Here is a 24,005-nt window from a genome sequence, read left to right on the forward strand (position 1 = left end):
ACACTGAGGATACAGAACATTTCCATGACATAGACTGACCAGGTGAAAGCTATGATCCCTTATGGATGTCACTTAAATTAGTGTAGGCCAGGTAATCCCAAACTGGGGTACGCGTAATGCCATCGGGGGTACGCGTAATGCCGTCGGGAGCATGGCCAAATAAAAATGTGATTGACATTTATTTTTTTACTCACATTTTCAAACAGTCCATTTGTATTTTCCAACGGGGCTATACATTTGGGTGAGGTTTTTTTCTCACCTGAGTAACCTCATTTCACTGCCAAAAATGAAAATTCAACCATCTAGTATTCAGCGAAATAACAACACAATGTCAACTACAGGTAGCCAACTAATTAACATCCAATCACATTAACCGTTACTCTCTCGGCGGGTTCACTCTTGTGCAGACATTTAGAAAACGAAACATGACACTTTGAAAAACAAGTTACAGGAGTTTTTCGAGCGACAATATAGAAGACTTTCGAGTAGTAAGACATATACAAGTAACAGATACAGTTAATAAGAAGGGCCTAGAAGCGTCTTATATGGTGAGCAACCGAGTGGCTAGGACAGGCAAGCCCTATACTATTGTGGAGGACTTAATTCTTCCTGCTGTCGCAGATACGGCTGGGAAAATGCTGGGGGAAAAGGCCCCAAAAAACTATACAAACAATGCCTTCATCAAGCAACAGGGTTTCACGACGCATCAGTGACATGGCAGGAGATGTTTTGAAACACTTACTGCTTCGCATACAAGCTGGATGAGTCAACAGACGTGGCACAGCTCCTGGTGTTTGTCCCTTACGTTTATGGGGGGTCAATTAAGACATACATCCTCTTCTGGAAAAGTACTGGACAGCTTTGTGACATCATATGGACTTTGGTGTTCAAGATGTGTTGGTATTTGTCCTGTGGCCGCAAAAGCCATGACAGCGAGGTATAGTGGAGTGGTAACGTGAGTGCAAGCAGTTGCTCCCGACGCCACTTGGGTACACTGCAGCATCCACCGAGAGGCTCTTGCTGCCAAGGGAATGCCTGACAGCTTGAAAGACGTTTTGGACACCACAGTGAAAATGGTTAACTTTGTTAAAGCAAGGCCCCTGAACTCTCGTGTATTTTCTGCAGTGATATGTTGCGCTTTTACAACATACAGAAGTGCGCTGGTTATTAAGAGGCAAAGTATTGACACATTTCTTGGAATTGAGAGACCAGCTTAAAGTTTTTTTTACTGACCATAATTTTCACTTGTCTGACCGCTTGCACGATGAAGAGTTTCTCACACGACTGGCCTATCTGGGTGATATATTTTCTCGCCTGAATGATCTGAATCTAGGATTACAGAGACTCTCCGCAACTAGATTCAATGTGCGGGACAAAATTGAGGCTATGATTAAGAAGTTGGAGCTCTTCTCTGTCTGCATTAACAAGGACAACACACAAGTCTTTCCATCATTGTATGTTTTTTTGTGTGCAAACTAACTCTAGCTTTACGGACAATGTCAAATGTGATATAGTGAAGCACCTGAGTGAGCTGAGTGCGCAATTACGCAGGTACTTTCCCGAAGCGGATGACACAAACAACTGGATTCCTTGTTCTTTTCATGCCCTTCCTCCAGTCCACTTACTGATATCTGAACAAGAGAGCCTCATTGAAATTGCAACAAGCGGTTCTGTGAAAATTGAATTAAATCAGAAGCCACTACCGGATTTCTGGATAGGGCTGAGCTCAGAGTTTCTTGCCTTGGAAAATCACGCTGTTAAGACACTGATACCCTTTGCAACCACGTACCTACGTGAGAGTGGATTCTCAGCCCTCACTAGCATGAGAACTAATACAGGCCCAGACTTTGTGTGGAAAACTCTCTCCAATACAACCCAACTTTGCAGAGTTATGTTCATCCTTTCAAGCACACCCTTCTCATTAACCTGTGAGTTATTCACAATTTTTGATGAACAAATCAAGTTTTATATGTAAGATGGCTAAATAAAGAGCCAAATGATTGATTATTATTTGTGCCCTGGTCCTATAAGAGCTCTTTGCCACTTCCCACGAGCCGGATTGTGACAAACTCACACTCAGTCTTGTGTTAAATAAATGTATCATATATTGTGTGTGTGTGACAGGCTTACAATGATGGCAAAAAACAACATTTGAGAGTACGCAGACCCTGGTGCTAGAGGGGGTACTCAAGCTGGAGGTTGAATGTTTGAAGGGGTACTCTCTCTCTCCCCCCTTTACCCTCACTCTCTCTCCCCCATCCCTCCCCCTCCCAGACATCCATGACCAGGAAGCAGGTAGAGAACGTGGCTAAGAAGAAGCTGGACAACCTGCTGAAGGAGTCTAAGATCCGTGACCGGGAGGACCCAGACAGCTTCACCATCGCCACCCTGTCCCCCACGGGGAAGCCCATCGATCAGTCAGCCTCCAAGGTAACATCCACGGCTCTGTAGACTAGAACTGGGTTCATATTCTATACTTTGAGTGTTTGCTTTAACCTGCCTGGACTTTTCTATTGGTTCCATTGCAACAGGCATGCTCAATCAAGCACAGATCCAGAATTTAAAATGATTTTAAATAGTATTTGAACCCCCAGGTCTGTTGTAGACAGTGAAGAAATGTAGGCTACCGCACGCACTCCCAACGGGGGTGTGAGTGGAGTGAAGAAGAGAGCCTCTGCACACTTATTCTGTCAGGGTTATACTACCACTGTAAGTAATATAAAGGGACATTTTGTTAAGTACCACTGCAAGCCGGAGAAGCAACACTTATAGAACACTTATATACACTTATTCTGGGCAAACGTTTTAGTTTTCGCTGAGACAATCGTTCTTTTCCTCCCCTTTCTCTTATCGCAGAGATGCCCATTATTAGTAGAATGTTTCATTAGCATTGTAATTGAGCCCTCTCTCTCTGTCTCTCTCTCTCTTGCTCTCCTAATCATGATAAACATTAAGTAGTGTGGCCTAGCAGCAGCGGAGGGCTATGGCTGATTGAGGAGGCAATGCCTCCTACCCAGGGTGCCTAATGCAAGCAACAGTACACACATATACTCACATGCACGCATGCATACATGCATGCATGCAAGCAACCACACACACACACACACACACACACACACACACACACACACACACACACACACACACACACACACACACACACACACACACACACACACACACACACACACACACACACACACACACACACACACACACACACACACAATTTTCTCTGGAGTTGTTTGTGCCGTACCTGAGGTGTCAACTGCATTATGGCTGAACAGTCTTGAAGTGCAAATCAATTTCAATAAGGACATTAGCATTCAAATGAGTCTCTAGGCATTGCTTATGTGAATAAACGTGGTGAATAAAATAGGTGTGTGTGTGTGTCTTCATAAATGTTTTAGAAAGCCTCTACAAGTTTATTGTCCATTTGAAAATGGGACAAAAACATATCACTTTGGAACTGGACAGGTGTCTTTGTGGCAACAAAATATGTTTAAAGGGGGTGGTGAATTGTGTGTGTTTGTGTGCTCCTTCTCTTCCAGGGCAAAGGTGATGATGATGCTGACACAGGGGACGAAGCCAACCCCAGCACCAACAAGCGTCTTGGCAGGAGCTTCATGGGAAGTTTCTCCAAACGCAAGGTGGGATTCATTCGCCACCCCACCTCCTCTTCCTCACTCTCTCCTCTCCTGCCCACCTTCCCAGGTCATCTTTCTTGGGTCATGTTCAGTAGGCCATAACGTAGTGAAATGTTTTGAACATAGTGTTACAGTACTGATGGAAAACACTTTGAAGCAGAGGTGCTACCGTACCAACTGAGCTTGTCTTATAAGAATGCTCATTTTTGTTTCTTCCGTTTAGAAGCATTTTGAAACGTTTCTGTTTTGTACCTGCTAAACACGACCCTGGTCTCCACTCTTGTCCTTAATTCCTGTTGTTATCTCAACATGATTGAATTTACCACTCTTCTCATTCCATTTCATTAGTCTTTTGAGGAATGTCAGGTCAGTATCATGTTCCATTTAAAACATGTCCATTTAGATCCATGGTTGTTTGAAATCACACCCTACACCCTATATCACGGGTCGGCAACAGGCGGCCCGCAGGTCAAAACCGGAACAGAAGTGTTTTTTGGGGGGGGCTCCCCAAAGTTTATATTTTAAAAAATGATTTACACTGAGTGTACAAAACATTAGAAACAGCTTCCTAATTTTGAGTTGCACCCCCTTTTCCCCTCAGAACAGCCTCAATTTGTCAAGGCATGGACTACAAGGTGTTGAAAGCTTTCCATAGGTATGCTGGCCCATGTTGACTCCAATGCTTCACACAGTTGTGTCAAGTTGGCTGCATGTCCTTTGGGTTGTGGACCATTCTTGGTACACACAGGAAACTGTTGAATGTGAAAAACCCAGCAGTGTTGCAGTTCTTGACACATCCAAACCGGTGCGCTGGCACCTACTACCACATACCCCATTCAAACACACTTAAACCTTTTGTCTTGCCCATTCACCCTCTGAATGGCACACATACACAATCCATGCCTGAATTGTCTCAAGGCTTTAAAATGATTCTTTACCTTGTCTCCTCCCCTTCATCTACACTGATTTGAAATGGTCAGTCTATGTCATGGAAAGAACAGGTGTTCCAAATGTTGTGCATACTCAGTGTGTATATTAGTTTGGGTTAAAAAAAAATACTGTAAAATCATAAGGAATTTAAAAAAAAAATAGTTAGGAAATATGTTCACATGAATAAAAATATATATTTGTTTGTGTGTCAATGTAATCTAGGTATGAAATCTTTATTTTCAAATACCATTTTTGGGGGGCAATTTGCTGTGTACAAATTATTATAATTATGTTCCGACCCTCCGCTCTGACAGAAATCAGCCCACGGCTAAATCTAGCCCTGCTCTTTGTAGTCCAGATTTTGTAGTAGGGATAGGATGCAATTTCAGACACAACTAGGTGGTGGGCCAAAGCCGAAAAACTTCAAGTTGATTGATCCCCCGCTGAGGGAGGAATTTGATTTTTTTTGTATATGACAGTAAAACATTATTTTGATGACTATAATATTTGTTGGCACCGTAAAGTCTTGCAAATCTTCTCAGAAAAACTATATTTCAACACTGTCTGCTCAGGTAAATTTTCTGAACTGCTAAACTTGGAACTAGATGTAAACACAGCCTCTTGTGAAAATGCGAGCTGTTGTCTAAGAAAGAGAGAATATACCTAGCTCCCAAAAACTGAAATAAGATAACTGTTTTCGAGTGCACTTGAAATATGCAGCATGCAATATGAATTGTCTTGATCGTATGAAGAGGTAACGCCGTTGACCATTTAGCCAATTTATTGAAATCTAGCCTATGTTAGTTTGACTAGCCTAGCCAGCTACTGTAAATGTACATTTGTGTATCATTAGCCATCTCTCTGTCAGTGAATTCACAATCATGTTTTGCCGTGATTATACACTGAGTGTACAAAACATTAGGAACACCTGCTCTTTCCATGACATAGACTGACCAGGTGAATCCAGCAGAAAGCTATGATCCCTTATTGATGTCACTTATTAAATCAATGTAGATGAAAGGGGTAGACAGGTTTGAGGTTAAATAAGGATTTTTAAGCCTTGAGAAAATTCAGGATTCATGGACTGTGTATGTGTGCCATTCATAGGGTAAATGGGCAAGACAAAATATTTAAGTTGCTTTGAACGGGGTATGGTAGTCAGTGCAAGTCGCACCGGTTTGAGTGTGTCAAGAACTGCAACAGTTCTGGGGTTTTCACGCTCAACAGTTTCCTGTCTGTATCAAGAATGGTCCACCACCCAAAGGACATCCAGCCAACTTGAGACAACTGTGGGAAGCATTGGAGTCAACGTGGACCAGCATCCCTGTGGAACGCTTTCGACACCTTGGAGAGCCCATGCCCCGATGAATTGAGGCTGTTCTGAGGGCAAAAGGGGGTGCAACTCAATATTAGCAAGGCGTTCCTAATGTTTGGTACACTCACTGTATGTCTCATTTCATGTAACTAGCCACAGGCTTAAATAAACATTCAATCATGTAGATAGAAAGATGTGTGTCATGTATGCTAGAATAGAGGTTTAAAAACCACAGCTGCATCTACATATTAGCCAATACGTGGGACATAGCCTACACATATAGCTTACCTTGCAATACAATGTTCTCTACAAGCAGTTGTTCAATGTGCTCTGCAATAAGATAACCAGAGTTGTAAGCCAGATGAGCTCTCAAATGGCAGCTACCCAATACCATGGCAGGAATGCATAATATTGGAAAAAAAGGTATGGAGGCTGTAGGATTATAGAACAAGCAGTTGTGAAGTTCACGTTTGAGTTTCAAATACTACATGTTGGTTTAAATGATTCACTTTTCTACGAACCTAAAGGCTGACGGTGCCAAAACCTTGCCAAGCCATTTATTATTCTACAAACTACGAGTCTGAGCGTCAGACATGTTTTCCAAATGTACATCTCATATATATACTTTCGATCAAAGAACACCATCACAAATAGTCTTTCACCATTTATTGAGTACGGAGACAAATCGCAAAGGTATCTCAGGCAGTATTTGAAGTATCTAAATATAGTGTAAGCTGCAGTACCAATCAATGTATATCAAGTACTGTGGAGGGCGCAATCTTACAACACTGCAGTCCAGGAATGAGAGCTTTACCATCTATACCAAAAGCCTGAGCCTCTGATGGTGACTATAGAACTGTTATCAACACATGCTTCAGTATTATTTCCAGGAGCATTTGTTTGCCGCCCAGGCCCATGGAAAGAATCCCGCCCTGGTCACCAATGTAGCCGACCGATGTAGATGGAGACCAGTGCTTTAGCACAGTGTTTCCCAACTCCAGTCCTCACATAATACCTGTGTATTCCAGAGACGAGAGCTCTACCATCTATGGCAAAATCCTGGGCTCCTGACGGGGGCAATATAATTCTCCCCACCGCATTTTACAATAGTAAAATAATCTGTCACCTGAGGATCGGACACTTTTAAAAAATATATATATTTCGCCTAAAATGACTCAAATCTCAAATCTAACTGCCTGTAGCTCAGGTCCTGAAGCAAGGATATGCATATTCTTGATACCATTTGAAAGGAAACACTTTGAAGTTTGTGGAAATGTGAAATTAATGTAGGAGAATATAACACATTAAATCTGGTAAAAGATAATACAAAGAAAAAAACATGAGTTTGTAATAATTGTTTAATTTTTTTAATATAGTCTTTGAAATACAAGAGAATGGTCAATGTATGATTTAGGGATATAGGCGCAATTTAGGTTTTGGCCACTAGATGGCAGCAGTGTATGTGAACGTTTCAGACGGATCAAATCAAATGACATGTTATTTGTCACATGCGCCAAATACAACAGGTGTAGGTAGACCTTACAGTGAAATGCTTACTAACAAGCCCTTAACTAACAATGCTGTTTTTAGAAAATACCTAAAATAGTAAGCAATAAGAATAACAAATGATTAAAGTGCAGCAGTAAAATAACAATAGCTGAGCTATATACAGGGGGTACCGGTACAGAGTCAATGTGCGGGGGCACCGGTGTTGAGGTAATGGAGGTAATATATACATGTAGGTAGAGTTATTAAAGTGACTATGCATAGATAATAACAGAGAGTAGCAGCAGTGTAGAAGAGGGGGTGGGGCAATGCAAATAGTCTGGGTAGCCATTTGATTAGATGTTCAAGAGTCTTATAGTTTGGGGGTAGAATCTGTTTAGAAGCCTCTTAGACCTAGGGCCTTCCTCTGACACAACCTGGTATTTAGGTCCTGGATGGCAGGAAGCTTGGCCCCAGTGATGTACTGGGCCGTATGCACTACTCTCTGTTGTGCTTTGCGGTCTGAGGCCGAGCAATTGCCATACCAAGCGGTGATGCAACCAGTCAGGATGCTCTTGATGGCGCAACTGTAAAACCTTTTGAGGATCTGAGGACCCATGCCAAATCAAGTCTCCTGAGGGGGAATAGGTTTTGTTGTGCCCTCTTCACGACTGTCTTGGTGTGCTTGGACCATGTTGGTTTGTTGGTGATGTGGATGCCAAGGAACTTGAAGCTCTCAACCTGCTCCACTACAGCCCCGTCGATGAGAATGGGGGCGTGATCGTTCTTCCTTTTCCTGTAGTCCACAATCATCTCCTTTGTCTTGATCACGTTGAGGGAGAGGTTGTTGTTCTTGCACCACATGGTCCAGGTCTCTGACCTCCTCCCTATAGGCTGTCTCATCGTTGTCAGTGATCAGGCCTACCACTGTTGGGTCATTGACAAACTTAATGATGGCTTTGGAGTCGTGCCTGTCCATGCAGTCGTGAGTGAACAGGGAGTACAGCAGGGGACTGAGCACGCACCCCTGAGGGGCCCCCTTGTTGAGGATCAGCATAGCAGATGTGTTGCTACCCTTACCACCTGGGGGCGGCCCATCAGGATGTCCAGGATCCAGATGCACAGGGAGGTGTTTAGTCCCAGGGTCCTTAGCTCATTGATGAGCCTTGAGGGCACTATGGTGTTGAACGCTGAGCTGTAGTCAATGAATACTATTCTCACATAGGTGTTCCTTTTATCCAGGTGTGATAGGGCAGTGTGTAGTGCAATAGAGTTTGCATCATATGTGGATCTGTTGGGGCGATATGCAAATTGGAGTGGGTCTAGGGTTTCCAGGATAATGATGGTGATGTGAGCCATCACATCCCCGCCTTTCAAAGCATTCCATAGGTACAGATGTGAGTGCTACGGGTCGGTAGTCATTTAGGCAGGTTACCTTGGTGTTCTTGGGCACAGGGACTATGGTGGTCTACTTGAAACATGTTGGTATTACAGACTCAGACAGAGAGAGGTTGAAAATGTCAGTGAAGACACTTGCCAGTTGGTCAGCGCATGCTCGGAGTACACGTCCTGGTAATCTGTCTGACCCTGCGGCCTTGTGAATGTTGACCTGTCTAAAGGTGTTGCTCACATCGGCCGCGGAGAGTGTGATCACACAGTCTGGTAGACTCGTGTCCCTGGGCAGCTCTCGGCTGTGTTTCCCTTCGTAGTCTGTAATAGTTTGCAAGCGTCAGAGCCAGTGTAGTACGATTCAATCTTAGTCCTGTATTGACACTTTGCCTGTTTGATGGTTTGTCGGAGGACATAGCGGGATTTCAGGTTCCAGGTTAGAGTCCCGCTCTTTGAAAGCGGCAGCTCTACCCTTTAGCTCAGTGCGAATATTGCCTGTAATCCATGTCTTCTGGTTGGGGTATGTGTGTACAGTCACTGTGGGGATGACATCATTGATGCACTTTTTGATGAAGCTAGTGACTGATGTGGTGTACTCCTCAATGTCATCAGAAGAATCCCGGAACATATTTCAGTCTGTGCTAGCAAAACTGTCCTTAAGTTTAGCATCTGCTTCATCTGACCACTTTTGTTTTAGACCGAGCCACTGGTGCTTCCTGCTTTAATTTTTGCAGATTTTTTTTTAAATCCAAGGAATCATTGCATTTCTGTCCAAAATGTTGTATCAAGACTGTCCAAAAGTGCCTAATTGGTTTATGAATACATTTTTAAGTTCATAACTGTGCACTCTCCTCAAACAATAGCATGGTATTCTTTTATTTTAATACCTACTGTAAATTGGACAGTGCAGTTATGTTAACAAGAATTTAAGATTTCTGCCCATATCAGATATGTCTATGTCCTGGGAAATGTTCTTGTTACTTACAACCTCATGCTAATCACATTAGCCTACGTTAGCTCAACCGTCTCGCGTGGGGACGGGGACGCCAATCCTGTAGAGGTTCAACTGATTCTACATTAGTCTTCGAGATGCTCAAGCAAGCATGTGTATCTTCAACTCTATAATGCACTACACTGTGCAAGACAAAACCCCCAACGAAAAGACAACAGGCAGATGCATACCTGGTCCCAATGTCTAAATGGTGACGGCAGGGCTAGTTCAAACTGCAGTAGTATTGTTCTCCTCACAAGTGAAAGAATCAGCCCACGCTTGGTCAAAAGCACTTGGTTGATCTCTGGGAGCTGGACACAGGAGAGCTGAATAGATTATCTGAGACAAAAGTGAAAGACAAACAAATAAATCATCACAGCAAAGGAATGGAGTTTGCGAGCTATAATATGAATAGATATGCGCATCTGATCGTCTGAGGCAGGGTGCTCTGCAATCGTCCTACTCCAACTATTGACAGGGATATGTGGCATTTCTTATTTGTCAGTATGAATGAAATGAGTGGGTCCTGCCTTGATGACTGTATTAGAGTTACACTACTTGTCCTAGAGATTTATGTTGTCTTAAATTATTACTTGGAATAAACTAATAGCTAAATGACATGCTAGCTAGTGATAAAGCTATCTGCTCCTGCTAGCTAGCAGCATATCTACTTGTTGTAACTAGCTAGCCAACTAGCAAGATAACTAACTACATTACTTGTTAAGTTGATTTGATTCAATTTTTAGTCATTTTGATGGTATCACATTTCTATAACTAAGTAGTCAGATTATAAATAAAAAAGATTTAGACCCGCCCGTGCACGGTTTTCTGGGTACTACCTTCAGATGACAGAGACGGGTATTTAGTTCCGGCGTTCGAAGGACCAATTGTTAAAGGAATTAAATTCCTATATGTTTATTAACCAATTCAATTAATACACTCACCCATTTCCAAGGGATACTTATTTGCATAAAATGGGCAGAGACCAGTTTCAAAATCCAGCAATAGCGTTTATTCTCGAGAGTACTGAACACGATACAATTTTCAACAGGTTATAAACTGAAAATGACGTCATAGGTTTTAAACTGTCCCGTCCCTCCTCCACTCCGATGCAATGGCAGTATAGTTCACAAGCCTTCCTACATCGTCTCCCACCGGTTTAGATCATTTACGACCAGGACAAGGTCTCCCTGTGTAGATAAGCATTCTAGCCAGACGATACGTTCATTCGTTTCTTCCAAGGAACAGACCGTCTTTGTTCTAAATCTTGATTATATTTACACACATTATATTCAGTACTAGGATTAAAATAAAATTCATATATCTATACAGTAACATAATAGTATTCTGATTAGTCAGTCCTGATTGAAATGTATACATCATTTAGTCATTATTGAAAAAAATCCTTAACAGTTTGTCGGATGGAGATCTTTCTCAAGATGTCACCAGCTGTCTACTACTTTAGGTAAGGATTACTTGATTGGCAGACGTGATCAGCAGAGATAGTACCATGGGACCACCCATACCTAAAATGTATGCACACATGACTGTAAGTCGCTTTGGATAAAAGCGTCTGCTAAATGGCATATATTATAATTATTATATTATTATTACACCATTTGTGATGTGTTTACAGTTTAGTACTCGACGGCATTGGCCTTTTTCTTCTTCTTATTGAACGTTTTATGGCAGACTACATCTGTTGGTGTATTGCCACCACCTACTGTGCAGTGTGTTCTTCTTTGATATTATTGCAGTCCACAAACAACTGCAATAGGTGCATGCCAGCGCCTACTGTTTTGGCTGTATATCAGCCCAAATAATTCACGAAATAAATCTAAATGGAATAAAACTCAGTGTACTCCTTTATTCAGATTCAACTGCCAACACCCATCCCTACAGGCTCTGGGGCCTGAGAGGGAAGACTATCTTTGGAAAGTATTCTTTGAAATGTTTTGGCAGTGAAGTCCTGGAAACCCAAAAACCTTTCAGCCGTAAATACTATTATGTCCAGTTTCTTGGACACCATAAAATCCACCTTCTTCACATCAGTATATCAGTTTCCCTCCTGTTGAACAACACTCTTAATCTCCACAGTCTGCTGAGCATCCACCACCATATCTTCAGCTCCCCTCGCTCCTTAAACTATTTCACGTGCCTCTGTGTAGGAGACCTGCTCTATATCCCTGACCCTTGCCACTACATACTCCTTTACCCTAGCCAGGCACTCCGGGGAATTGGGGCGGCATTAGCCTGTCCAGCTAGTGAACGTAAACGTTTAAAAAAAATCAAGAATTGACATTACCAACTAACGGAAATGTGTTCAGAATAAATAAATATACACTATATGTAAAAACCAGCTCCTCCCTCGACAGAGATTGATCATCTTGAAAACTAAAGCAGATAGCTTGCTTCGGCCCACCACTTAAGCTCATCTCGAGAACCTTTAGTGCATCGGTGCTGTTGTGACTGTATTGTGACCTTCTCCCCTCCAGAAAAAGGCGGCCAAGCTGAAGAAGACCAACAGCCTTGAGGACACTGACACGGACCAGGAGAGCACCAGCATGGCCTCCCGCGCCCCCTTACACCACAGCAGGTACTGTTACCGTAGAGGCACGGACTGTTACCATAGAGACTTAGGAGAGAGTGGTGCCGAAGGAGATGGCTGCTGTTTTACGATCTCGTAACCAATTGTGCTATTGTGTATGTTTTTTTGCGCTATTTGTAACTTATTTTGTACATAATGTTTCTGCCACCATGTGGCAGGGCTTGTGTTCAACACCATAGTGCCCTCAAAGCTCATCACTAAGCTAAGGACTTCCTGACGGGCCGCCCCCCAGGTGGTAAGGGTAGGTAACAACACACCCGCCACGCTGATCCTCAACACTCAGGGGTGCACTCTCAGGGGTGCGTGCTCAGGGGTGCGTGCTCAGTCCCCTCCTGTACTCCCTGTTCACTCATGACTGCACAGCCAGGCACGACTCCAACACCGTCATCAAGTTTGCTGATGACACAACAGTGGTAGGCCTGATCACCAACGACGATGAGACAGCTTATAGGGAGGAGGTCAGAGACCAGGTCATGTGGTGCCAGGATAACAACCTCTCCCTCAACGTGATCAAGACAAAGGAGATGATTGTGCACTACAGGAAAATAAGCACTGAGCACGCCCCCATTCCCGTCGACGGGGCTGTAGTGGAGCAGGTTGAGAGCTTCAAGTTCCTTGGTGTCCACATCACCAACAAACTATCATGGCCCAAACACACCAAGACAGTCGTGAAGAGGGAACGACAAAATCTATTCCCCCTCAGGACACTGAAAAGATTTAGCATGGGGGTCCTCAGATCCTCAAATGGTTCTACAGCTGCACCATCAAGAGCATCTTGACTGGTTGCATCACCACCTGGTATGGCAACTGCTCGGCTTCAGACCGCAAGGCACTACAGAGGGTAGTGTGTACAGCCCAGTACATCCCTAGGGCCAAGCTTCCTGCCATCCAGAACCTCTGTACCAGGTGGTGTCAGAGGAAGGCCCTAACAATTGTCAAAGACTCTAGCCACCCTAGTCATAGACTGTTCTCTTTGCTACCGCACAGCAAGAGGTACCGGCGCCAAGTCTAGATCCAAGAAGCTTCGAGACAGCTTCTACCCCCAAGCCATAATACTTCTGAACAGCTAATCAAATGGCTACCCAGACCCCTCTTTTATGCTGCTGCTACTCTCTGTTTATTATCTATGCAAAGTCACTTTAATTCTACCGACATGTACATATTACCTCAATTACCTCGACTAACCGGTGCCCCCGCACATTGACTCTGTACCGGTACCCACTGTATATAGCCTTGCTATTGTTTATTTTACTGCTGCTGTGTAATTATTTGTTACTTTTATTTTTCTATTTTTTACTTAACTTATTAAAGCATTGTTGGTTAAAGGCTTGTAGTAAGGTCTACAGCTGTTGTATTCGGCGCATGTGACAAATAACATTTGATTGGATTTGATTTAATTTTAGAGACATGGGCCATATCCTAATACCAATAACTCGATAGTAGGCCATTTTATGACATTTCGAAAATCAAGTGTACTTTAAATGCCTGGATGTCATGCTGATTTGGACTTTTCATCTAGTAGAATTCACTGCATAATTGAGGAAGATAATAGTTTTTTCACACCCACATATGTTCGATAACAGCTGATAATCAGAATAGGGGACGCGCTCTACAAAAATTAGCAAGTTGTGGGGAATAAGCACGATTGGGCATTCGATGATGCCTTCTAAGTATGAATGAGTAGTACTATGTTGATATTTGTTGCTTACTGTATACATGTTTTACTAAACAGTATGTTCGATATAGTATGCAGTCTGATTACGACACAGTATGCAGTTTAACAGTTTAAAACTATACTAGGGTATATGGCAGCATTCGGAATTTTGGATGAAAAGCATGCCCAAAGTAAACTGCCTGCTACTCAGGCCTAGAAGCTAGGATATGCATATAATTGGTAGATTTTGATAGAAAGTTTCCAAAACTGTTAAAATGTCTGTGAGTATAACATAATTGATTTGGCAGGCAGAAACCTGAGAAGAATCCATCCAGGAAGTAAGATTTATTTTTGTAGTTTTCTATAGAATGCCTTTACAGTATCCATTGACTTAGGACTCAAATTGCACTTACTATGCATTCCACTAGATGTCAACAGTCTTTGGAAATTGTTTCAGGCTTGTATTCTGAAAAATGAGGGAGTAAGAGCAGTCTGAATGACTGGATCCTACAGTGTCACAGAGCTTTTTCATGCGCGCGACCGAGAGCGCGCCTTTCTTATTTTATATTGACGACGTTATTGTTCGGTTGAAATATTATCGATTATTTAGGCTAACCTTAGGTATGATTATAAACATTGTTTGACATATTTCTACGAACTGTACGGATACTATTTGGATTTTTCGTCTGCCTGTTGTGACTGCGTTTGAGCCTGTGGATTACTGAAGAAAACGCTCGAACAAAAGGAGGTTTTTGGATATAAAGAGAGACTTTATCGAACAAAACAAACATTTATTGAGTAAATGAATGCCTTTTGAGTGCAACCATATGAAGACCATCAAAGATAAGTGATTCATTTTATCTCTATTTTTGACTCTAACTCTTCTACTTGGCTGGTTACTGTTTGTAATGATTTATCTGCTGGGCACTGTTCTCAGATAATCGCATGGTATGCTTTCGCCGTAAAGCCTTTTTGAAATCTGGCACCGTGGTTGGATTAACAAGAAGTTAATATTTAAACCTATGTATAACACTTATATGTTTTATGAATTTTTATAATGAGTATTTCTGTTTTTGAATTTGGCGCTCTGCAATTTCACTGGATGTTGGCCAGGTGGGATGCCCACGTACCCTAGTGAGGTTTTAAGTAAGTAGCAGGCAAGCCAGATTTCGGACATGGCCATGGGCTGTTACCACAGAGACATGGGCTGTTACCACAGAGACATGGGCTGTTACCACAGAGACATGGGCTGTTACCGCAGAGACATGGGCTGTTACCATTGTGACATGTTACACCTGCACCACAGCAGGTACATGGCAGCATGTACTACATAGCAGGTTACCATTGAAACGCTCTGTACAACCATACCGTAAGCCTAGACGTAACATAGCACTGTCCCACTGGCTCACTGGTTGTTTTTCTGCAGGAAGAAGAAGACCATGAAGCTGTCCAGGGCTCTGTCAGACCTGGTCAAATACACCAAGTCAGTGGGCGTCTCCGACATAGAGACACAAGGTGAGCAGGGATTACACACCCGGAAACTGCTTTTCTATACGGATACGGACCCCAGAGAAGAATGGAATGTGTCTGTTTTTAAAGTCTTCACAGTCCATTTCAGACAAAGGAGTCTTTCTTTGTGTGTGTTTGTTTTATCACCAAGCCAACATAAAGGATTTAGTTGTCTGTTTGTATGCACGTGTGTGTGTGTGTGTCTTCCAGCCGCCAGCTCCAGTTGGCAGGTGTCTTCTCTGAGCGAGACCAAGGCCCACCAGATCATGCAGCAGAAAGCTGCCACCTTCATCCACTTCAACCAGCGGCAGCTATCACGCATCTACCCCTCCTCCTACCGTGTGGACTCTTCCAACTTCAACCCACAGCCCTTCTGGAATGCTGGATGCCATCTGGGTATGGGGGAGTTCCATTTCCATATAAATTATCTTTGAAAATGTAGAGTTGGACTTCGCCCCACCTACATGTATAGATTACCTCAACTAGCCTGTTCCCCTGTATATAGCCTCGTTATTCTTATTGTGTTACTTTTTATTATTACTTTATATTTAAGTCTACTTGGTAAATATTTTCTTCTCCTTGACCTGCACTGTGGATTAAGGGGTTGTAAGTAAGCATTTCACGGTAAAGTCTATACTTGTTGTATTCGGTGCATGTGACAAATAAAGATTGATTTGTTTTAGTTGAATTCTCCAAAGGCTGCTCATGCGGACAGAGTATGGTTCCGTTTGCCCCCAGATTTTCTGAGTTTCTAAGTTTAATCAAAAATGTTTTGGTTTGTGTGATTTTCAGTGGCGTTGAACTACCAGTCGGAGGGGAGAGTGCTCCAGTTGAACCGAGCCAAGTTCAACAGCAACGGCAACTGTGGTTACATCCTAAAGCCGGCCTGCATGTGTGAAGGTGGGCAGCAGCACCCTCCCATTGATTTCATAGCAAAACAACTACAGGGCCGTATTCACAAGTGCACACCGTAGCAAAAAGTTTTGCAACAGAAACGAAAATAAGCTTTTCTTATTGGACAACTTTAGGTTGTCTCTCCCTGTTTCAGTCTGTTTTCTTTCATTTGGTGCCTCGTGAGTAACAGAGGAAAGAGTAAGAGGGTTTTTGTACCTCCGTCCCTCCTGTAGGTGTCTTTAACCCTATGATGGAGGACCCGTTGCCGGGGCAGATGAAGAAACAACTGGTGCTGAAGATCATCAGCGGGCAACAGCTGCCCAAGCCCAAAGACTCCATGCTGGGGGACAGAGGAGAGGTGATGATTTATTTTTCACTAATTATTTTAGATACAGTTTTCAAATATATGCCAAAAATCCATCCTCCAAAGGACCTTTTTATCAATTTAATTTGAGGAAGATCATACATTTGGACCAAAATTACACAGAATGTCCCTATTACTAATACTGCTACTACATTGGCTGTTTTGGTGAAGCCTCTTAACTTCTGTATGTCTATCTGTCTGTGGGTCAGATTATCGACCCCTTTGTGGAGGTGGAGATCATTGGTCTGCCAGTGGACTGCTGTAAGGAACAAACCAGGGTGGTGGATGACAATGGTGAGTACGCTTGGATAAAAAGTTGGCTAAATGTGCATTGCACCCGCTACTTGTCCTTTACGTTTGGTTAAGTCAGGTGTTTTGTTTTTTTGGTTGCGCTTGTCTTGGCGTATGTGTATGTCATGGATAATTGATCAGGTTGGCACCGAAGCAGTGCACTTTACAGCACCACTGGGTCTCCACACACACACACACACACACACACACACACACACACACACACACACACACACACACACACACACACACACACACACACACACACACACACACACACACACACACACACCCTGAATTATTCATGACTGCTGAGCCAGCGCTCTAACTCGTCTCTCTCACTCCCTCTCTCCTGCTCTTTTTCACTGTCCATATCTCTCCCACTCTCTGCTCATCTCAATCTGTGTCTTCACTGCTCTCCCTCTTTCTCTACCTCTTTCTCGCACTCTCTGTCTATTTCTATATTTTCTCTCACACTTTACTTCTTCCCCACACCTTCTCTTGCTTCATCCCTCTCCTCCCCCCTCTCCCTTCCCCTCTCTCTTGTCCTCCCTCCCTCCCTCTCTCTCCTCTCCTCTACAGGCTTTAACCCCATGTGGGAGGAGACACTGGTGTTCACGCTGCACATGCCCGAGCTGGTGCTGGTCCGTTTCCTGGTGTGGGACCACGACCCTATTGGCCAGGACTTCATTGGCCAGCGCACCATTGCCTTCAACAGCATGATACCAGGTACCTACCCACATCCTCCTCCTTCTGCACTCCACCAAACCCCCAACCGCTGCTCAGGGCTCCCGAGTGGCGCAGTGCATCTCAGTGCTAGAGGCGTCACGACAGACACCCTGGTTCGATTCCAGGCTGTATCACAACCGGCCGGTGATTGGGAGTCCCATAGGGCGGCGCACAATTGGCCCAGCGTCTATCCGGGTTTGGCCGGTGTAGGCCGTAATTGTAAATAAGAATTTGTTCTTTAACTGACTTTCCTGGCCTATTGTGTTAGTATAGGCTATGTATGTTATGTGTTTGTTATTATAAACTGGGTGGATTGAGCCCTGACAGCTGTGGTATGTCAGAGTGTATACCACGGGTATGACAAAACACTACTTGTTACTGTTCTAACCCAAAATAGTTTATAATAGCAGCAAGGTACCTCTGGCTTTTGTGGTATATGGCCAATATACCATGGCCAATGGCTGTATCCAGGCACTCGTGCATAAGAACAGCCATTAGTGACGGTATATCGGCCATATATACTGTATACCTAAGTATAAAGAAAGGGGGATACTTAGTCAGTCGTACAACTGAATGCATTAAACAGAAATGTGTCTCCCGCATTCAGCATAGCCTGCTGCTCCTTAGATAAGCACCATGGTCTTGATGTGAGCTTTGACTGAAAGCCAGTGGAGTGTGTGGAGGAGCGGGGTGACATGAAGGGTACTTGGGCAGGTTGAAAACCAGGTGGGCTGCGGCGTTCTGGATAAGTTGCAGGGGTTTGATGGCACAGGTGGGGAGAACCTGCAGGAGCGACTCACTGCTTGGATGTTTGCAGAGAACGACAGGGTGTTGTCCAGGGTCACATCAAGGTTCTTTGCACTCTGGGAGGGCTACACTATGGAGTTGTCAACTGTGATGAAGAGGTCTTTGAGCAGGCAGGCCTTCCTCGGGAGGAAAAGCATCTCCGTCTTGTCGAGCATGCGGTGGGCTGACATCCAAGCTGAGATATCTGCCAGGCACGCAGAGATGCGTGTCGCCACCTTGGTGTCAGAAGGGGGGAAGGAGAAAGTAGTTCAATGTCATCCTCATAGCAGTGATAGGAGAGACCATGTGAGAATATGACAGAGCTGAGTGACTTGGTCTATAGAGAGTAAAGGAGAGGTCCATCCTCATAGCAGTGATAGGAGAGACCATGTGAGGATATGACAGAGCTGAGTGACTTGGTCTATAGAAAGGAGAGGTCCATCCTCATAGCAGTGATAGGAGAGACCATGTGAGGATATGACCAGTAACTTGGTCTATAGAGAATAGAGGTCCATCCCCATACCAGTGATAAGAGAGAAAATGTGAGGATATGACAGAGCTGAGTGACTTGATCTATAGAGATAAGAGGATAGGGCCAAGAACCGAGCCCTGGGAGACACCAGTGGTGAGAGTACGTGGTGTCGACACAGATCCTCTCCATGTCACCTGGTCGGAGCAGTCTGCCAGGTAGGATGAGTCCAAGCGTGTGCAGAGCCTGAGACGCTCATCCCTGAGAGGGTGGAGAGGAGGAGCGGATGGTTCACAGCATTGAAGGCAGTGTATAGATCTAGGAGGATGAGAACAAAAGAGAAAGATTCAGATTTGACACAAAGGAGAGCAGTCTGGGTTGAGTGACCCATCTTGAATCCTGACCGATTAGGGGTCCAGAAGATCCTCCGTGACACAGAGAAGTGCAGTCTGGTTGAGTGACCCGTCTTGAATCCTGACTGATTAGGGGTCCAGAAGATCCTCCGTGACACAGAGGAGAGCAGTCTGGGTTGAGTGACCCATCTTGAATCCTGACCGATTAGGGGTCCAGAAGATCCTCCGTGACACAGAGGAGAGCAGTCTGGTTGAGTGACCCGTCTTGAATCCTGACTGATTAGGGGTCCAGAAGATCCTCCGTGACACAGAGGAGAGCAGTCTGGTTGAGTGACCCGTCTTGAATCCTGACTGATTAGGGGTCCAGAAGATCCTCCGTGACACAGAGGAGAGCAGTCTGGGTTGAGTGACCAGTCTTGAATCCTGACTGATTAGGGGTCCAGAAGATCCTCCGTGACACAGAGGAGAGCAGTCTGGGTTGAGTGACCAGTCTTGAATCCTGACTGATTAGGGGTCCAGAAGATCCTCCGTGACACAGAGGAGAGCAGTCTGGGTTGAGTGACCAGTCTTGAATCCTGACTGATTAGGGGTCCAGAAGATCCTCCGTGACACAGAGGAGAGCAGTCTGGGTTGAGTGACCAGTCTTGAATCCTGACTGATTAGGGGTCCAGAAGATCCTCCGTGACACAGAGGAGAGCAGTCTGGTTGAGTGACCCGTCTTGAATCCTGACTGATTAGGGGTCCAGAAGATCCTCCGTGACACAGAGGAGAGCAGTCTGGTTGAGTGACCCATCTTGAATCCTGACCGATTAGGGGTCCAGAAGATCCTCCGTGACACAGAGAAGAGCAGTCTGGGTTGAGTGACCCATCTCGAATCCTGACTGATTAGGGTCAAGAAGATCATTCTGAGCGAGATAACGAGAGAGTTTAAGTGTTTTGAAAAGAAAATGAATTAGTGATACAGGTCTATAGTTTTTGCCATCAGACGAGTCGAGTGTTGGTTTCTTGAGGAGGGGAGCTACTCTACATTGTGAAGAGTGGAATACAGTGTTTAAGGTAACACTTTACTTGACACCCAGCATCATAACACGTTTTGACGCGGTCATAACCATGTTGTAATGTCATAACCTGTTATAATATGGTTATGACACATATATTTAGACGTTGAGCGTTATTTTATGGTTGGTTATGACACGTCCATAAGATTGTGAAAACACACAAAAGGTAAAACATTCCATTTTTATTGACCATATTAATTTATCATTGTAAATACAAACACATTGATTTCAGACATGTACCTACCCCAATGCTCTGTTGCTGATGACCGGGATGAATTCAGGAGCAGGACACTTCTATTCTTCTTGGAAGGCTTTCCACTAGAAGTTGGAACATTGCTGCGGGGACTTGCTTCCATTCAGCCACGAGCATTAGCGATGTCGGGCACTGATGTTGGGTGATTAGGCCTGGCTCGCAGTCGGCGTTCCAATTCATTCCAAAGGTGATCGATAGGGTTAAGGTTAGGGATCTGTGCAGGCCAGTCAAGTTCTTCCACACCGATCTCGACAAACCATTTCTGTATCGAACTCGCTTTGTGCACAGGGGGCATTGTCATGCTGAAACAGGAAAGGGCCAGATTCGTCCATCGGACTGCCAGATGGTGAAGTGTGATTCATCACTCCAGAGAACGCGTTTCCAATGGAGGTGAGCTTTACACCACTCCAGCCGACGCTTGGCATCACGCATGGTGATCTTAGCTTGTGTGCGGCTGCTCGGCCATGGAAACCCATTTCATGAAGCTCCCGATGAACAGTTCTTGTGCTGACGTTGCTTCCAGAGGCAGTTTGGAACTCGATAGTGAGTGCTGCAACCGAGGACAGACGATTCGGTCCCGTTCTGTGAGCTTGTGTGGCCTACCACTTTGCGGCAGAGCCGTTGTTACTCCTAGACGTTTCCACTTTACAATAACAGCACTTACAGTTGACTGGGACAGCACTTGCAGGGCAGAAATTTGACAAACTGACTTGTTGGAAAGGTGATGACGGTCCACATTGTAAATCACTGAGCTCTCCAGTAAGGCCATTCTACTGCCAATGTTTGTCTATGTAGATTTCTTGACTGTGTTCTCAATTTTATATACCTGTCAGCATCGGGTGTGGCTGAAATTGCCAAATTCACTCATTTGAAGGTGTGTCCACATACTTTTGTATATGTGCCTGTACTTGATAGGCCTTTCGGGCTTATATGTTTATGGTGGTTACAATGTTACTTTTTGAATCCCTTTTTCTCCCCAAATTTGTGGGATCCAGTTACAGTCTGTCTCATCGCTGCAACTCCCGTACAGTCTCGGGAGAGGCGAAGGTCGAGAGCCCTGCGTCCTCCGAAATACGACCCAGCCAAGCCGCACTGCTTCTTGACACAATGCCCACTTAACCCGGACGCCAGCCGCACCAATGTGTCAGAGGAAACACCGTACTGCACTGTGCCCAGTCCGCCACAGGAGTCACTAGTGCGCGATGGGACAAGGACATCCCTACCGGCCGATTGTGCGCCGCCCCATGGGTCTCCCGGTCATGGCCGCCCTCGATAGAGCCTGGACTCGAACCCAGAATCTCTAGTGGCACAGCTAGCACTCCGATGCAGTGCCTTAGACCACTGCGATAACTCGCGAGGCCCCGGGCTTAATATGAATACATGTTTTGACACTTTTATTTAGTTGTCATAAACAGTCATAAAATAACACAATATATGTCACAACAGGAATAGATATGGGTCCTGACAGTGTTATGACCATATTATGGCAGGTTATGACATATTATGACATGTTTATGGCCGCGTCATACCGTGTAATGACACTGGGTGTCAAGTAAACAGTTACCGTATTTAAATACTCAGTGTGACATGGGACAGCAGCGTGTGTGTGTGTGTGTATGTTCTAACTGACAGACGGAACATTGGGCTGTTTCCTTGTCGCCGGGCTCATTGTCATAATGTCTTTGTTTTATTTTAGGTTTTCGCCACGTGTATTTGGAAGGTATGGAGGAGGCTTCCATCTTTGTTCATGTGTCTGTACATGACATCACTGGTAAGGTAGGTACTAAGGGAGGTACTAGGCCTTTTGTTTTCGAAATGAGGGTTTGTCCTGAGTATTGGAAAACATTTAACTGTTCTTCTCTTAATAATTTAACTTTGGGCTTCTAAGTATGATTCTTGTCAAAACACTATTTAGCTCCAAAATACTTCTCAACACAATATTCTAGATAGAATTGGAGTTACTTTCCCCTCCTAGTCATCAATCGATGGTGATTATTGAAGGGAAAAAATACGTTGGAATTCAACATCTCCATTATTATACAGATGAAGTGCCAACGCTGGAAATAAATATAATAATAAAACATGTATTGAATCAGGAACTCTCGCTAATTGCCCCGGTTGCATCTCAATCAATAAGAATTCACCTGAGAGATGGCTAATTAAGTCATTAAGGCATTAAAGTGTCATTAGCAGCAGCCAACGAAGGCCCAGACAGCCTACCAGTGTGATCTGTGCGTTGCAGTTGAGTGGCAGCTGCTGCGGATGCCACCCTTCTGACAATTGGGATGTTGAAATGGGGACACGTATAGTAGTGGTGTCTCAGTGGTATTTATTTGATTGTTTTAGAGACAGATTATACTCTTCCTGCATCTGTGCAGAGATATGCAATTGTGTTTCTTATATTATATATTTTGTATTTTTTCATTACTCAGTCAAGACACTCTGAGTGGATTTTTGATAAATTGAACGGCTCGGAACGGCCTTGGAAATGTTGTGACATCTTGTACTAAAACCAGAACATTATGAGAAGCCGTTAAAACGGATGGGATTCATTTAATAGGTTTTGGAAATTGTAAGCATATGGTACTTCAGTTTGCAGTTACCCAGAGTTAGTTATCAGGAGTCAGTCAACACATGTTGGATTAAATGAAACAATTTACTATCAACAGGAGAAGAGTATTTTCTCCTACTGTCATTCTTTGTTTATTTCTATACTACATTTTGTCTTCCGTCATACTTGAAATTACCACACTGTTGTTCATCTCTTCCTGTTTCTAGATCTTCCCTGTCAACTGTGATTGTATGTGCATCTGCTGTCCTCTTCCCCCCCCCTCTCGCTCCCTCCCTTTGTCTCCTCCTCTCTGAACTCTCTCTCCTCTGTCTCTTTGTGATTTCAGTGGACCCCTCTTTGTCCAAACGCCGCTTTTAGAGGCAGGAAATTGTTAGGAGCCCTGAAGGCGCCACTCAGAACCCAGGTGTAGTGGGATCCAATCAGTACACTGCATGCACCACATGCCCCTCCCCTGCCACCCCAGTGATTCCGCCCCCGCAAGCCAATTGCGTCCACCCGTAGAGGCCAACTCATGCTGACCATGAGTTGTGAACATGCCAGCATCCTCCATCAACCCAAAGTAGATCCAATGTCACTAACCTGCGCTGGGGGGAGGTAGGGAGAGACAGAGACAGAAAGGGAGCGAGAGACAGAAATGGGGGAGCGAGCCACAAAAACAGGGGACTAGTGGCCTGCTAAGTGGAGAGTGACAATGTATTTTTCTGGACA

General features: G+C 44.2%; 1 protein-coding gene across 11 annotated transcripts in view; it reads left to right on the forward strand.

Annotated features, from left to right (window-relative positions):
* plch2a (phospholipase C, eta 2a) overlaps positions 1 to 24,005 on the forward strand; it is a 192,437-nt gene that overhangs the window by 152,630 nt on the left and 15,802 nt on the right. For all 11 annotated transcript variants that reach the window (XM_046366274.1, XM_046366271.1, XM_046366270.1 and 8 more), the window contains 10 exons: positions 2,275 to 2,430; positions 3,552 to 3,650; positions 12,253 to 12,353; positions 15,446 to 15,534; positions 15,739 to 15,924; positions 16,321 to 16,428; positions 16,656 to 16,780; positions 16,996 to 17,080; positions 17,660 to 17,806; positions 22,422 to 22,501. In XM_046366274.1, coding sequence (XP_046222230.1) covers positions 2,275 to 2,430; positions 3,552 to 3,650; positions 12,253 to 12,353; positions 15,446 to 15,534; positions 15,739 to 15,924; positions 16,321 to 16,428; positions 16,656 to 16,780; positions 16,996 to 17,080; positions 17,660 to 17,806; positions 22,422 to 22,501 — 1,176 coding nt within the window. The remainder of the gene's footprint in view (positions 1 to 2,274; positions 2,431 to 3,551; positions 3,651 to 12,252; positions 12,354 to 15,445; positions 15,535 to 15,738; positions 15,925 to 16,320; positions 16,429 to 16,655; positions 16,781 to 16,995; positions 17,081 to 17,659; positions 17,807 to 22,421; positions 22,502 to 24,005) is intronic.

The sequence above is a fragment of the Oncorhynchus gorbuscha genome, linkage group LG10 (assembly GCF_021184085.1).
Source record: "Oncorhynchus gorbuscha isolate QuinsamMale2020 ecotype Even-year linkage group LG10, OgorEven_v1.0, whole genome shotgun sequence".
Lineage (NCBI taxonomy): Eukaryota > Metazoa > Chordata > Actinopteri > Salmoniformes > Salmonidae > Oncorhynchus > Oncorhynchus gorbuscha.